The sequence below is a fragment of the Gouania willdenowi genome, chromosome 4 (genome assembly GCF_900634775.1).
Source record: "Gouania willdenowi chromosome 4, fGouWil2.1, whole genome shotgun sequence".
In the NCBI taxonomy this organism is placed as follows: Eukaryota; Metazoa; Chordata; class Actinopteri; order Blenniiformes; family Gobiesocidae; genus Gouania; species Gouania willdenowi.
Window position 1 is genome coordinate 19,073,016 of NC_041047.1, and position 15,668 is coordinate 19,088,683.

Sequence of the window (15,668 nt, forward strand, 5' to 3'; positions counted from 1 at the left end):
ACCTCCAGCTGTTTCAAAAGGCTTGCTTCCTGTGCCTTTAGTCGCTCCTTGTTCCGCTTCTTTTGCTCTTTTTTCAGAAGCTGGGCCATCGACTTCCGTTTTCGCAGCTCTTCCTTCAGCGCTTGAATACGACTCTCTATGTCACTCTGGTCCGAAATAGTTTCTGCAGGCAAATTCAGATAAAACCCAAGCCAGATCTCCGATTAGCCAAAAGTAATCCCAAGATTTAACCCACTCGAGCAAAAATCCATTTCTTTGGGGATTACTTTACATTTTCTTTACCAGGAATGTGAAGTGTTCATTTTCATAAACACAATGCACAAAAGGAATTAAGAAGAATTAAGGATTTACAGTGAGCTGAAAGTGAATAAAACACTATCTAAAACTGGGTCAGGAGAACACTTTTCAAACTTGTGCACAGTAAATGAGTGGGATGTTTCCCATCAATATAAAGAGGCAGGTTTGCTATCAGTAAAGTGCTTGCAAATTGTCTTCCTGGCAGCATCACAATATACTCGACTGGACAGTTACGGTTATGTAACATATTCCTTTGCTCGGCATCTTACATCTGCATCTTGTCTTTTGAGCTCCACGCTAACCAAAAAGTCCATTTGCTTGTACATGGTGACTCACCAGAATGGACGACCACAGAAGGCTGAATGAAGGCCTCGTTGGGTGTCAGGGAGTTGGTGCAGAGCTGCATCTTGGTTCTACTGCTGCCGTATGATGGAGAGGCAGCAGGGCTGTGGCTGCCTTTGAGAGGAGAAGACTAAAAGAGCAGACGGGAAGAGGGAAAAAAGCCAGGAGGAGAGAGGAGCATTACTGGAGGACATGATATCATAGTGTGATGATTGATTAGAGGCATGCTGGCATTAATATTTTACATATAGATAGATGCCTGCGTTACCTATCGGGTGAAAAGCAAAGGAAATATACACAATAGTGACAAGATCAGCTTTGTAAATGGCTTGTAACTTAACTGAATCACATTCATGGAACATACTTGTATTTCTGGTGACTGTGACACTGAGGTAAAGTCTGGGGTGTAAGTAGCGGGGCTGCTGAGGATAGATATTAAAGGTGTTCCAGGGACTGAAGAAGGTGGTGCAAGGGATGGACTTTCCAGCTGCTGAGAAGGAAGTCCCTCTGTGTGGATACTAGAATCAGACCTCACGGAAGAAGATTTTTCCTCACTCACGTCATCTGAAATTTTAAAGAAAAATGAATATGCACTTTTAGTTGGAAACTCCCAAATATGATACCATGTGAGACAAAGACTTGAAAAAGGGTCAATTCCAATGATCACCTCTTTCACTGTCAGTTCTGGGCTCTGAGCTTGGGTGTTGAATAGATTGAGGGCTCGCATAAGAGATCTCCTTTGTTTTTTTATTGGACATGTCAAGATCTTTATTCTGAGACGTTCTCCGGTCCCATACAGTCAGGGCTTCCTTTTCCATCCGACGAACCTCAGCCTCTTCCTTGTCTAGCCGCTGTTTCCATTGAAGCAACTCTTCAGCGTGGAGGCGCCGCTGCATCAGTTGTTGCTCTCGTTTGGTCAGGAATCTACAGAGGTGAGTGAAAAAAGTGAAAGGAAACCGGATGAAAGATGAAAGATGAAGAAGAAAGGGATTGCAGATTAATAAAAAGAAGAAAGAAAGAAGAGAGAAGATTGTGAAGTAGAGGGGTGAGGAAGAGGAAAAAAAGTAGTTTGTGATGAGATAAAACAGAAAAGTAAGACAAAGGCATTGAGCATGAGAGAGGGTTTAAAAAAAAAAAGACATCCCTTTAAATGCAGGCAGAACCAAATCACCGGAACACTCAGTTATTCCAGCAATCCCACCTCAAACCATAGTCCAACATGCACAAGTACACTCATATTCACACACGCACACAAAAAAATCGAACAATCATTCAAACATATGATTGAAGACTCATCCAATCAAAAATAAATGATTTTTTTGCTCTGGAGAAAAGGAAACCTGGAAAATAATACTAAAGATTTAAGAATCATGCATCAGACTCAAACCCACGGGTTGGACGAAACGCAGACACACACATTTCTGCCATTTTATAGTAAGAGAGCAAACCTAGTGGACCTCACGAATAATGGTAACTACATTTCCATTAAAAATATGTTTCCCTATTACAGAGTAACTTAGAAAACAACATGACCATTTTTCTTTCAGATTAAAGTCCTGTTAGAGAGCTGTTCTAATCGTGTCTCCCACAACTAAGGGTGCCATCACAGTGGGGAATTATTTAGCCTTGATCTAATTTAAAGGCCTTTCCCCTTACCTAATATATACTGATGATGGCTCAGATAGTCAAAGCAAGACTGTGGCCCTGCTTTAGTGGCTTTCCAAAGGCCATTACACTCAATAACTATCTGTACTTATTATCTCATCCTATGCAACAGTTACATAATTAAAAGGGTTAGTTAGGATTTAGTGAGCTCTTCAAAAGAATAGACCACTTCTCTGTTTGTTCTCTTAAAAAAAACCAATGCTTGACCATGCTAGGGTGTGGTTTTATTGGCTAAACACAACAGGCAGCAGCCACACTGTTGGTATATTTATTTAACACTATTCTGCACGCTAAAGTGATGAAGAAAGTGCCCCTGAAAAGATGTCTGAAATATGCAAAGAAGAAAAACTAATAAAACTAATTTAAATGTATACCAGTACAAGGCAGGCTAATTTAAACTTAAAGCTTCTCTGAGCAGTGAAATCAAATAGCCTCTCTCAATAGAACAATCCTTAGTTGCGTTTCTATTACCCTTGGAAATGCGCAAAATCTAAATACCGCAATAAAACTGGTGATGGCAACACCTGAATTTCGAAAAAGCACTCAAATATCGCTAAAAAGTTTTGACGCTTTCATGAGGAGGAATTTCAGACGTTTTGTTGTTGAAATGTGTCGCAAAAGCGCCAGGGAAACACCTTTTCCGCAAATACACGCCACAGAACGTGAGATACCTGGTCACATGACCACTGAGAAAACGTGTGTGGATAAAAGAGGAAACCAGGACATTTCTCATTATATATAAAATTATTACTGCCACATTAGGCGTGAAACAACAAAGGAATTCAGCGTGTTATAAGGAGGTTCTGAGTGTCCGTGTTTCTGCAGCAAATTCTCGCGGGATGAGATTTCACGGGAGTTACGACAGTCCTGGAAACACGTTCAAAGCGCAATTATACTACGTCAACATTTAGAAACATCGCTTTTAATTTGCGAAAATCTGTAATAGAAACCCAGCTAGTGTCTCACTGACAACAGCTTAAAAGCATTAAAAAAAGTTAACTTTATTAATTAAAAAAAAGTTCAAATATTTTAGTAAACCAGCTTTCCTGTGTCAATCACACAAATTCCAAACATGAAGGAAAAGGACATCAATCAACCCAAACAATGCAAAGCAGACTTTCTTTCAACATCCCACCCAAACAAGATACCAAAGTCAGTGATTAAACACAAGTTGCGTGGGGTGGAGGTGAGGCAGGGCTGGGTGGAGAAGTAGAAAGCACTATACAGTACCTGACCAACTGCTTGTAGATAAAAAGCTGGAATTTAGGGTGAAGGTTGGGAAGACAGAAACTGAGGGAGGCCCAGTGCTGGGCCGTGAATACAGAGAAGAAGTAGTGGACAGGAGAACAGTGTCTACAACACACAAGCACGCAAACGCACAAAGTCACAACAAGAGCCACACAAACACAAGAACGAACACGAAAAAGGAACAAACACAAAGTGAGGAGGAGAAGGGAAAGGACAAGTAAAGAGAAAATGAGAGTGATGTGTGAAAATGTGATTTATTGCACCCTCCGTGTCAGCCTGTCAAGCTTAGCGAACGCTCACTATTGTGGAACAACATCTCCTGACACATGCTGTAACTACAGCTACTGCTGGAGGTTGGTTATTGTAGCAGCATTGCCAAACATGAGCAGGAAGCGAGTTGGGTTTAATAAACATTGAATAGGTAGAAAGCATACAGTTTGCTCATCAGTGGCCTGCTGGGAAGCACATTGTTCTAGTTTATTCTATCTCATATTATTAGAATAAAGCAACAAGAAATCACCTTTTTCCCTTGACCTTGCATTCTCCAATTTACCTAGCAGCTCCTGCTGGCACTTCAGCTTTATAAATAGTTCAGTATTTTAATCCATCTACTTCCTCATCAATTGATGGAATGGCCAAATTGTGATTCAGAAATGACCAGGTTTCAATTTTACAATATTTTTTTTAACTAAAGAGACATGTCACTTTTACCTAAACTGAATTTAACAACCAAGTCAGTAACTATTTACCAGAAAAAACATCTAAATCAGTGGTTCACAAACTTTTTCTGTTGTGCCCCCCTTTAAAGAGTGAAAAACGTTCTTACTTTTCGTCGTTGTGAGAGCGCATCTTCTTGAGCTTCTGCATGATGCTGCTAGTCTCACTTCCTGAGACAGAAAGCGGTGGAGAGGGACTTCGTCTGTTGTCAGCATCTTTGCTGTGAGAAGAAATGGCTTCAGACCCAGCGAGTTCTGACACCGGAGATTCCTGAAACATCAAAAATCCACACACGTAAATGTCTGGGAAGTGATCCAGGTCATGTTGAGCTTGAGGCAAACACTTAAAATTTCAAGCCCAGTTGCCTCAACCAAAAATCTAAGACTTAGATGGTCTGCAACCTGCGGCTCTGGAGCCTCATGTGGCTCTTTGACTCTTTTGCAATGGCTCCCTATAGCTTTCAAAATAAAACCTATTGAAATAAATAGTTTTTTTTTTTTTTTTTTTTTACAGAGGCTATTAATGATTAATGACAAATAAATCAAGATATAACAATATGTTAATCTAAAATACATCACATTGTGCAATGACTCAGCACCTTCCTATTTCACCTCCTGCAACATCTACAGATCACCAACTTTCCTGCATCTGTGGCTAACCTTAAATTTTAAATCCCTGGTAAGATAACTAAACCAACAAAAACACTATTCTGGAAGAAAATAGAGATTTTAATTGTGTGGCGACAGATTAATTTAACCACCAATGTACTGGTTAAATATGCATACTTTATGTGTGGCAAGAAATTAGCAATTAGCGTGTGTTCATCACATGATCATGCATTATCAAATTCAAGTTATTTTTTGTAGCCTTTCAAATACATTAACTAAAAAAAGTTCTTTATATAACACTGTATTCATGTAAACTGAGATGCATAAGAATTTGAAGATGAAAGATACTGTTTTATTTCTTAATGTCAATTTATTTTATTTTAAACTGTTTTTAAGTTGCCATTTAAATGATCAATATAAATCAAATCAAATGAAATCAAAAATTATTCTATATCATTTTAACTGTATAGAATGAAATACACTGTATTGTCTTCATTGAGAACGTATTTTTTTGGCTCCAGGAGATCTAAGCGAATCACATGCATAATGTTCAAAGTGAATTCTTAAAATACAAGTTTTAATTTTCCTACTTTCATAACTTAAACCTGTGATGAACCAGGTTAAATGGAAAACTCTTAATTTCCTAGTCTGTACTTACAGGTGGTGCTTCACCTCCGGCACATTTGAGACGCTCCTTCAGTCGAAGTGTTGAATTTCTCATGCGTTCAATTTCCTCCTGCTGTTTCAGTAAGATCTGCCTCTCTTTTCTTGCTGCTTTGTTGGCCTCCTGAAGTCGTCTTATTTCAGCCTGAAAAGTTTTTCAAGGACAGTTGAATTTGGTTCAAGAGCCCTTCCCCAAACAGGCAAAAAGGCTTGGTGATAACTAGCACCGCTGTCTCGCCCCCCTCACTAATCTGAATCATTTCATCATATTACCATTTACTGTCATCCTTGCTGTAGGTTCCTTATATATTGATCCAGCACATTTCACTCATTCCTCATTAAATCCAATAGAAATGTCCAATTCACACTGTAAAAAGCTTTTTCTGCATCTATACTTAGAATAATTGCACTTCCCCCCTCCTTTGTAAATGTTCAATGATGTGTAAACTCCTTCTTATGTTATATTGTGTTTGTCTTTCTTTCATAAATCCAGTTTGATCTTCCATCAATCAAATTTTCTAATGTCTTAGTTATTAAGGAGCTATAGATCTTATAATCCACATTCAATATTTATATTGGTCTGTAGTTGGTACAATATTCTTTGTCTTTACCTTCCTTTAGGACAGGGATTCTTAACTGGTGGGTAAATGGTAAATGGACTTGATTTTATATAACGCTTTATCACCACACTGAAGCAGTCTCAAAGCGCTTTACATATCAGCGCATTCACCCATTCACTCTCACATTCACACACCAGTGGGACAGGACTGCCATGCAAGGCGCTAGTTGACCACTGGGAGCAACTTAGGTGTCTTGCCCAAGGACACTTCGACGCATAGTCACGTACTGGGATCGAACCCCCTCTCGATCAGAAGACGACCCACTACCACCTGAGCCACGATCGCCCCGTGGGGGGTCAGGACCCAAAAGTGGGTATGATGTTGGACTTGGTTTTTTATTTTTTTTATTTTGACAGGCATGCTATGAAATGCATGTTGCACAGAAAAATAAATAGATTCATGTTTTAAAAAAAGAACTTTGTCAGCTATTTTTGAACAACTAAATTTGGTTGTTCGAATTCTAAAAAAAAAAAAAAGAAAAAAAAAAAAAAAGAAGCGGGTCACAATGTGGCAATATGTGGGTCCCAGGGTGAGACCAGTTGAGAACCCCTGCTTTAGATAACCAATATAATAGCTTCTTTCCATGAAGGGCGGATCTTACCTGTCCTGAGACTATAGTTAAATGATCCATGTAATAGATGTATTAACTCCTCTTTAGGTATGTAAGTAAGTAAACTTTATTTATAAAGTGCTTTTCACAGATAAAACCCACAAAGTGCTGTACAAACATTTCAGCATCAATTCCGTCTAAAGAAAACATGGAAAAACAGTTACAAACAACAGAGACAAGAACGGGAGAATTGTGGTTCGCCAAGGGCATTGGAGGCGCCCCGAATTTAGATGAAATGTTTTATAAAAGGTAGCTCCAAGTCCGTCAAATGTTATCACTGAGGTCAGCATTGTATTCTGGTTTAAACCTACTGCTGGCAAATTTAGTTAGTCCATAAAAAATCTCCTATTTTTTCTATTTCTTCTGGTTCATATATGATTTTATTGGTTATTGGGTCTCTTATTTTATATAATATATTACTTAATGCTTTTTGTTTCCTAATGTGCCCCAAACAGGTTAGAATCAATCATTTAAAAGTTGTGTTGCAAAGTACCTGTTCCTGTTGTAGTTTGATCAAAAGTCCTCTCTGTTTCTTCCTGATGGGAGGCATTTTGTCATCCTCTCCTTTGTCCCGCAGATTCTTCTTCTGGTGCTCAAGCCAAGCGAGCTCGGTTCGAGTTTTCTCTTTGAGAGCTTTCTGACGAAGACGAAGCAGAGCGCTCTGGTGCTGCAGCCTCACCTCCTCGTCCTTCATATACTGACGGACCATGTCCATTGTGAATTGGGAAAAGCTGTCTTGTCCACCAGAGAAGACTATGTTTGCTTCCTGGGTCTGCAGAAGGACACAAATAAGAAATGTGATCAAAAAATGGCAATTGATTAGAAAGATATGTGGAATCAAGTAATAGAAATGATTTACTGATATATTGATACCTTTAAAGTACTGTGAGATCCAGGAATTAGCGTTGTGTTGGGGTTGGCTCCATCTTCTTCTGATTCGTAATGATGACGAGACTTCTTCTCCATAGTTCCCCGACGATGAGCTTCTGATGGCAGCAGAGAGCGGAAGGAGTGCTCCTCGATATCATCCTCCGTCATTGACTCATCAAACTTCAGAGAGTATTCGGTGGCGATCGATGTACTATCTCCTGGCAGGTTAAAATTCAGTCATTTATGTAACCACAGGGGTGTCAAACTCATTTTAATTCAGTGGCCAAATACAAAGTAGTTTGATCCTAAGTGGCCCGTGGATTTTAGGTGGAAAAATTAGTAACTTCAACTTTAATGTCCCTAAGTTTGCACTTTACATGACAAATAAATCATACATAAAGTATGTAAGGAGCCAACAACATCCAGGGAATAAGTGACATATATCAGTCCGTGCAGGATTTTATCTTGTTAAATTTCAATTAATTGTGTGACCAGTTTTTATTTCATTTGGGGAAATTATATGTATTGATCAATTTGATCAATTTGAAATTTTTATCACTGCAGTCATGTGAAAATTTAAATCCTACAAATATTGTGGAGTTTCATTTAATTTGTGTATTTAGATAATGGAGATATCTGAGTAGAGATATCTACAATCGAATTATTTGGTAATTTCGACAATAATTTTTTTTTTTTCTGTATTTTTTACTGTCTTCTGCAGGCCAAATTGGATGGCCGGATTTGGTCCTCGGGCCTTCAGTTTGACACGTGCTCTAAGTCGAGTGTGGCACCTTCCTTACCCCACATTACACTATGGCAAAATGGCAAGATCGGATTATTCATCACCATGTAGTGTGGCTAATAGAGAAATAGCCATGGTAGACAGGTACAGTAGAAATGCACACATCATTTTGCAACCTTGTTTGCCAGGTCTTACTTCTCTCATCCAAGACAGATGGGACACTGTCACTGCAGAGAGAGCCATTCGCTGCAGGTGCAACTCTCTCTTCTATGGAGCTGCTCACAGCATGCCTCATCGGCCTCCCTTCAGTTCCTCCTCTTTTCCCTTCAAGCACTTCTTTACTGTAGTCTGAGGCAGCAGAGGAAGGACTGTGGTTGCTGCTCGATGTACCTTCACTAAGAAAGAGCAGAAATATTTTGGTTTTGTAAACAAAAACTGATGGAAACATCAAAAGTATATGGCAAATCACGAGCTAATAGATACCTTATGTTGGGTCTTTTGAAGGATAGTGAATCAGAGTGACTCAAGCTGTGTGGAGATGACTGAGGTTCCTCTAATTTTGCTCGTCTGACAGACGCTTCACTATGAAAGCTGTAAGGGAGGACAGAAGTCATTCGCAATCAATATTCAAAGTAACCTCATAAATCTTAGAAGTTATTCTAGAATGGTGTCGACAGTAGTTCTCCACCAAGTAATGAGTAATCTGTGAAGTGTGAACCTGTCAGAGTCCTGGTGTTTTGTGGCGTTTTTTTCTTCTTCCACTTTTTCTGACGTAGAAGGCCCAATAGCAAGAGGAGGCCCGCTCAAAGTTCCTGTCATCTGTGTGAGAGCCAATTCTGTCATCTAACGAACGGAAACACAAACAACGTTTCACACTCTGCATGTGTTTTTTTTCTGCACTGTGCTATTTCTTCAGAGTAATTTAATGATCAATCAAAAATTGTAGTAAAATTAGGGCACAGGCTGGTTTTTCAGCAGATTGCTGACCTCCTTGATGTGCCGAGCAGCATCTGCAGTGTATCGCGCTGCCTCAGCTTGTTGAGTCATCATCTTTGTAGCTGATTCTTGCAGGCCTTCCAGAGTGTCTCTTTGTGTAGCTGCCAAGTTTTCTTGCATTTCAATGTGAGCCTTAAAAAAAAGAAAAAAAGACAGACATTTATAGTTTTCAAGCAGAAACATAAGCATTTAGATTCTGAAAAGGTGAGGTGGAGAAGGATGTTGAATAATCCTCTTTAACAGCGTTTGGCTTTGGTTGGATCTCATAAAGGACAAAGTTATTTGTTTGTGTTGGGGGTTGTACCCTGGCCACTCTCTGCTTGTTTTCCTCCAGCTGTAGCTGCATCTCCAGCGCTTCTCTTTCAGCTTTGATCTTCAGCTCATAAAGGTCACGCTCATGGCGCTCCTGATTGGCCTACAGGGTCACAGTTCAGAGCGCAGGTCAACACGATTCAGTTATTAATACAATTTAATTCAGTAAACTTGACAGCTTATGAAGTCAAGTTTAAAGATGTTTATCTACCAAATATCATATAGCTAAATACTTCAAACCAGATGTAGTTTAAGTTTAAGTCATGTGCCATCTAAACCTCTACATATTTCTTTATAAAGTGAAACAGAACCTCATTATAGTCCAAGTCAGGCGTGTCAAACTCATTTTAATTTAGGTGCCAAATACGGAGCAGCTTGATCTCAAGTGGGCAACAGTTTTTATGCAGGAAAACAAGTAATTTCAAAATTATTGTGAGATAGTTTGCACATAAAATACAAAATATGTAGAAAATCAAGCAATAAATTATATATATCAGTCTTAACAGGATGTTCATTTTGAATTTCCTAGATTTTGTGACCAATTTCTGTTTAATGAAGGAAATATTGTCATAATTTGAGGAAAATGTAAAAATTTTGCAAGAGATTTGAGTTTTTTCAACAGTTTAACATTAAAAATGTCTGCAATCATGCAATATAAGCACCGGGAAAACTGTGATCCTATGCAAATATTGTTGATTCACACAATGATTCATGTTTTCGCTGTCATTTTTATTTTCTCTGGCGGGCCGAATTGGATGCTCCAAAGGGCCATATTTGGCCCCCGGGCATTGAGTTTGACACGTGATCAAAGTGATTACTGCCGTCAGGTAAATACTAGTTTTTTACCTTTAACATTTGGGTGAGAGACATACTCTCCTGCTGAGAAACAGACACAGCTAGAAGCCTCTCTATATCCCCCAGCTGCCTGACCGAGTCCTCCATGGACCCCAAGTATTGGAGCTCTGCTGCCATGCGCTGCTGTAAGACAGCTGGTGAGTACTGGAGTCCAGCTGGGGAGAAGAAAGATATAAGATGCTATTAAAATTAATTAAAATAGAAAGGGAATTAGTTAGTTAGAGGTTAATTATTTACCTGAGGATGGCATCTCTGCTCTTCGACCATGAGATGACGGATTTGTGTTTGGGGCACCAGAGGCATCTCGAGAGACACCTCTGACTGATTCACTGGGAGAGTCTACTGGGGAAGAATCAATTTGTGGAGAACCAGAGGGAGAAGCTTTCCTAAGCCTGCATAAAAACAATGAAGATTACATCATTGCCTCTTTTTAGACTCACAAATTAGAAAACGTTTTCTCAGAGTCATCAAAAAGAAGAAACCATGTCCTTCTCCGCCAAGTATAATGCACCAGGCTGTCAACAGTTATGAGAAACTTAAGTTAATACAAGTCAGGCGCCAAAGAGAAACCAACGTTTGAGAAGTACCACTAAAACCACAGCTGTTCAAAGAACCCAAACAAACAAATAAAAAGAAAACCAATTCCCTTCTATGTCATGTCTATGAGCAGCAGACTAAGGTCTGTCACAGTGTACAGTAGAAGTAGTGAGCACACTACTGCTAGGCTGGGAAGACCATGTTCTGACCTTGGTGAACCAACGCTGCTAAACTTTACACACAATGCACAACTGTTTCCGTGAAAGGGCGATTGCATGACAATAGAAAATGTTTTGGCACTGCCCAAGTAGTGATAAAAATGACAAAATGATTAATTCTTCACAAAATGCTAAAGTACTAAACAGATGCAAATCTGTGTGCCATATGACAACTTTTCCTCAAATATCTAAACTTGCATTCTTATTAGGTTGAAAAAATTCAGGCCAAACAATCTTTTCTTCTTGGTTCTGCCATGTCAACAGATTTTAATTAAACATAAATATATTTAAGTTGAATCATGATTGAAGGGTTTAAATTAAACCCATATTTAAAGCAAAAGGTGGCTGATGACGTTATATACAAAGCTAACTCGAATGAAAAAAAAATAGGACATGTTGGCTGAATAATATGAGAGGAGAATGGATGGTATAGAGAACCTTAGGACTAACAGAGGAACAATGACCCTTCAGTGAGAGGCCCTGGTCGTGAATGGTGATATTGTGTTACTCAAAGTATCAGCGGCCAAGGGCAGTGTCAAAAGATAGCATGACACTTCCTTTCTCATATTTGAACATTCAGCACTGATATGCTTCCCACCAGTGTTATCTAAATCCAAACACATGGCTGGAAAAAGAAAAAAACATGAAAAACAAAGAGGATTGTTTGTGGTGGCCGCTGCACCGCACCTACAATGAGAGAAAGGATATTTTTTTTGCTTTGTTTGAAAAGGACACAGGCTCTAGAGAATCCCAGGAATCTGCCACCTGGGTTTCAGAATACCGTTGGAGGGCTCATATGTCAGATTCACACTGAGATTAAATGGAAAAAACTAAACTCTTTCCTTTCCTGGCAGCAGCACCGAGCTGTGGTGAAGCAGTCTGACCCGACCAACCACTCAACAGGCCCCCAAAACAAAATAACCAGTGTTTTCTAGCTTCAGTCAAACTGCAGCTCGCTGCTGTTGCCAGGTACTAAGCAGCCTCTTGATACCATCAGCCTTCATCGAAGCAACAAGCCACAAGACTATTTAGTTTGGCAGCAGAATCCAAGTGTAGCTAAGTACTTAGTCATGGCTAAAAAAATTTACCCTTGAGTAACAAATAAGAGGAAGTTTGAATCTTAGAGGTTTCAAATCATCACTAAAACGGAAGCAAAAAGATCACTATTTTGAAAGGTTAAGGCACATAAATAATAAATCAGATGATTGTAAAAAATAAAAAAGCCATCTACAATTGACTGTACACAGCAGAGAGGAGACAGAAGTGAGGCCTCAGAGCAGGCAACTTAAAGGAAAATAATATGGAATAACCTTCATTAAATTCTTAAATTAAGGCGCAAAAGGGGACAAAAGATATTTTATTTTGGAATAACCTTTGGTGCGTTGTCTCAGCTGTTTCCTTGAATGTATCACCAATCTGGACACTCTTGGATTGGTTGCGAGCAAAGCTTCTATTTCCCCTATTTCCTGAGTCGGTAGATTCAGGTGAGCAAGAACTTCTCTGCCCCTCTATGAGAGTACCATCACTCTGGTTAGACGCAGTTCCTGCTAAGCAATGACAAAGGAAGAATACAGTAGTTACACTTTCCTTAAACAAACACGTGTGTGTGTGTGTGTGTTTAGATACAGTATTATTGCACTGAGGCTCACCTCTTTTTTTAGTTGAATGCCTGGAGAGTGGGGAAGAGCCACATGTTGAACTAGAGGAGAAATGAAGTGAGTGAAAATATGAATAAACACCTTTTTTATGACGAGATCTTCTCATTAGCACTTAAAAATGGCCGTTAGTACTGATAGAAATAGGAAAACACAAGAACACATTCAAACACCGTCTATCAGAAAAGAAACAACAAGCCTCACTGAAAGCAACTTTACAAAAGTAATGCCTGATCATCTTATTGTAGATACAGCGTTGCATCAATTGCCTGTGGAATAAATGTTATGGTTGTCTTTGTCCTTTCTAATGTGTGACAACAGTGCCACTCAGTGGTCACTGGTTAAAAGCAGTCTTTGGTATTTTTGCTTACCTTGGTGAATTGGAGCTTCTCTTTATCTGATCACTGGCCCTACTGCTGGATGATGACACAAAATCATCTTCATAGACGGCTGCACTGCCAGAGTGCATCGACTGATCAAAAGGAGAGCTATAAGCTATAAGACAAAGGATAGAGACAGAATAGATGTATGGTTAAAATAGCCAGAACGTCATCTATGTAAAAACTGCAGCTTTGAAGGCATTATTTTGAAGATTTCCTTGTTAACTGTCAACATAAACTGATTACACGGTATTCATTTGTCTTTATTAATAAATGGGGCTTTTAAACCAGATGAGTTTTAGATTGCTCCCTGCTCCAGGACAACTCATCACCAGACTTTCTATAGGTGTGTGTGTGTGTGTGTGTGTGTGTGTGTGTGTGTGTGTGTGTGTGTGTGTGTGTGTGTGTGTGTGTGTGTGTGTGTGGTGACACTTCATCAGAGTCAGGAGTGCTGCAGCAGGGAGATGAAACAAACATACAGGATTTACAGCACTCCTGGTCCGGGTTTGGATCAACACCTTTACATCAATTTGACTATAATTATAATGTATTTATCTGCTTGTACAAAAAAAAAAACAAAAAAAAACAATTACACAACAAAACAAACGTTTGGTAGCAAGATCAAATTTTTGAAATCATGGATTCATTAGTATTTGCAATTTTTTTTTTAAGTTTTTATTACCCTTCCTTAGGGAGGGCTGGTGATGGTCACAATTATGTAATAAAATAAATGTATTTATTTAACTGCAATAATAAAACATAAAGTGCTGTCATAAAAAGATTAGACTACATTTATAGTGTTGACACAGACAAGGCAAAAAAAAAAACTGAATTTGCAACTAATAGAAAACACATGCATAGAGTCAGAAGGCTTTTCAATAGTCACAAGTTTTGTTTTTTCTTCCTTGGAAAGGATAGATTGAGATTTCTTTTGAGATTAAAGAAGATGGTGTATATCAAGAAAAGAAATGCCTGATTGTGCTACAGAATTCAAACTGTTTTTTAAAAAAACATAACACCAGATTTCATTTGATGGACAGACATTTACTTAAAATGTACTTACCATCAGTATGTCCTTGAAAATTTTTCGTGAAAATGTTGATTACACTAAGAGGGGTTCCTTTGTTCATCTCCTCCCAGCCTGCTTTGCTGCAGGCGCGTTGTCCAAAGGGTGAGCACACTGCTGCCTCTCTCTCAAAATTCTGCAGTCGCTGGTGATCCTTTTTTCGACTTGAGCTGTGATTCATCTCTTCCAGGCCACCAGCTACCCCGTGAGTGTAACTGTTGCAGGGGTGAACTGGGCTTCTCTCATCACCAGAAATGCTGCCTTCACTCAGCAGTGGACCCTCACTGATAGAGCCAGCACTGGAGTCGTGGAAATTAGATGCATTCTTTTCAAGGCCCCAGTTTGTTCCAAGATCTAGTTTAGAGGTTCTCTCTTCTTTGCCTGTGGTATTGATGCCATTGACAAGATATCTGCTTTCCTGTGTGTTGTTGCAGAGAATGGGAAGTAATGCATCGACTTCATATGTAGGATTATTAATTAAACTAGCATGTGCACCAGTCTTTTCTTTCTGTTCTCTAAATGAAAGACAGCCAGCTCCAGGGAGAACCATGGGGTCATACAAATTTTGACCAGTGCAATTTGAAATTCTCTGCATCCTCAATGCTATATCATTATTGCCTTCAGTAGCTCTTGTAGCCATTTCTGCCCAGTCTGGAAGATTAAGATCACAAGTCTCAGGAGCCATTGTGGCATCCACATCCATTGAAGTTGGCAACCCATAGTTAATTCCCTCTCCTGCGAGCTTACGCGCCTCACTCTCAATCCGGTTGGAAAGAGATGCTGCTGTGGCTTTAAGAGCTTCAATGCGGGACATTTTGGACCTTGACTTGTTAAAGGGGGATGTTGCTGGTCGCTGAGTGTGCTTGATATTGCTAGCCGCCATTGCCCTCTCTAAACGCAAAATCTGGGAAAGGACATGTTCGTTAGTGGGAGGATGGAGATCAGTCACAGGCTGAACAACTGTGGAGAGCTGGGCTGGCTCACGCAAAGACTCCATCCCAAAATCCAGATCGGTTCTGAAAGAAAGGGTGGAAGTTTAAAAAATGACAGAAATGCAAGTGTAAACGATAAGATCAAATCACTTAAGTGTAAATTTAGGTAAATTAGTAAAAAAAAAAAATGGACTTTGTTAATTTCTGCCCTCGTCAAAGTTTCACTTGTATAAAGAAAATCTCTTTGAATTGTCAACAAGTTTATCACAATGAGAGAAAAGACTTCGCACTTTTTTTTTTGATTCTACATCACACACACGTGATAATATTATTGT

General features: G+C 39.3%; 1 protein-coding gene across 3 annotated transcripts in view; it reads right to left on the reverse strand.

Moving 5' to 3' along the window:
• Nucleotides 1-15,668, reverse strand: part of cep350 (centrosomal protein 350) — a 34,934-nt gene that overhangs the window by 8,416 nt on the left and 10,850 nt on the right. Inside the window, exons 12-31 of one of the 3 annotated variants that reach the window (XM_028443913.1) lie at nucleotides 14,399-15,417; nucleotides 13,327-13,450; nucleotides 12,950-12,999; nucleotides 12,673-12,844; nucleotides 10,783-10,937; nucleotides 10,537-10,700; nucleotides 9,683-9,793; nucleotides 9,370-9,510; nucleotides 9,101-9,225; nucleotides 8,866-8,973; nucleotides 8,578-8,777; nucleotides 7,644-7,858; nucleotides 7,264-7,542; nucleotides 5,536-5,685; nucleotides 4,379-4,539; nucleotides 3,535-3,657; nucleotides 1,307-1,563; nucleotides 1,004-1,203; nucleotides 634-769; nucleotides 3-163 (exon numbers count right to left, since the gene is read on the reverse strand). In XM_028443913.1, coding sequence (XP_028299714.1) covers nucleotides 3-163; nucleotides 634-769; nucleotides 1,004-1,203; nucleotides 1,307-1,563; nucleotides 3,535-3,657; nucleotides 4,379-4,539; nucleotides 5,536-5,685; nucleotides 7,264-7,542; nucleotides 7,644-7,858; nucleotides 8,578-8,777; nucleotides 8,866-8,973; nucleotides 9,101-9,225; nucleotides 9,370-9,510; nucleotides 9,683-9,793; nucleotides 10,537-10,700; nucleotides 10,783-10,937; nucleotides 12,673-12,844; nucleotides 12,950-12,999; nucleotides 13,327-13,450; nucleotides 14,399-15,417 — 4,051 coding nt within the window. Of the gene's footprint in view, nucleotides 1-2; nucleotides 164-633; nucleotides 770-1,003; nucleotides 1,204-1,306; nucleotides 1,564-3,534; nucleotides 3,658-4,378; nucleotides 4,540-5,535; nucleotides 5,686-7,263; nucleotides 7,543-7,643; nucleotides 7,859-8,577; nucleotides 8,778-8,865; nucleotides 8,974-9,100; nucleotides 9,226-9,369; nucleotides 9,511-9,682; nucleotides 9,794-10,536; nucleotides 10,701-10,782; nucleotides 10,938-12,672; nucleotides 12,848-12,949; nucleotides 13,000-13,326; nucleotides 13,451-14,398; nucleotides 15,418-15,668 lie in introns of all 3 variants that reach the window. The other 2 variants (XM_028443912.1, XM_028443914.1) reach the window with 2 other exon arrangements.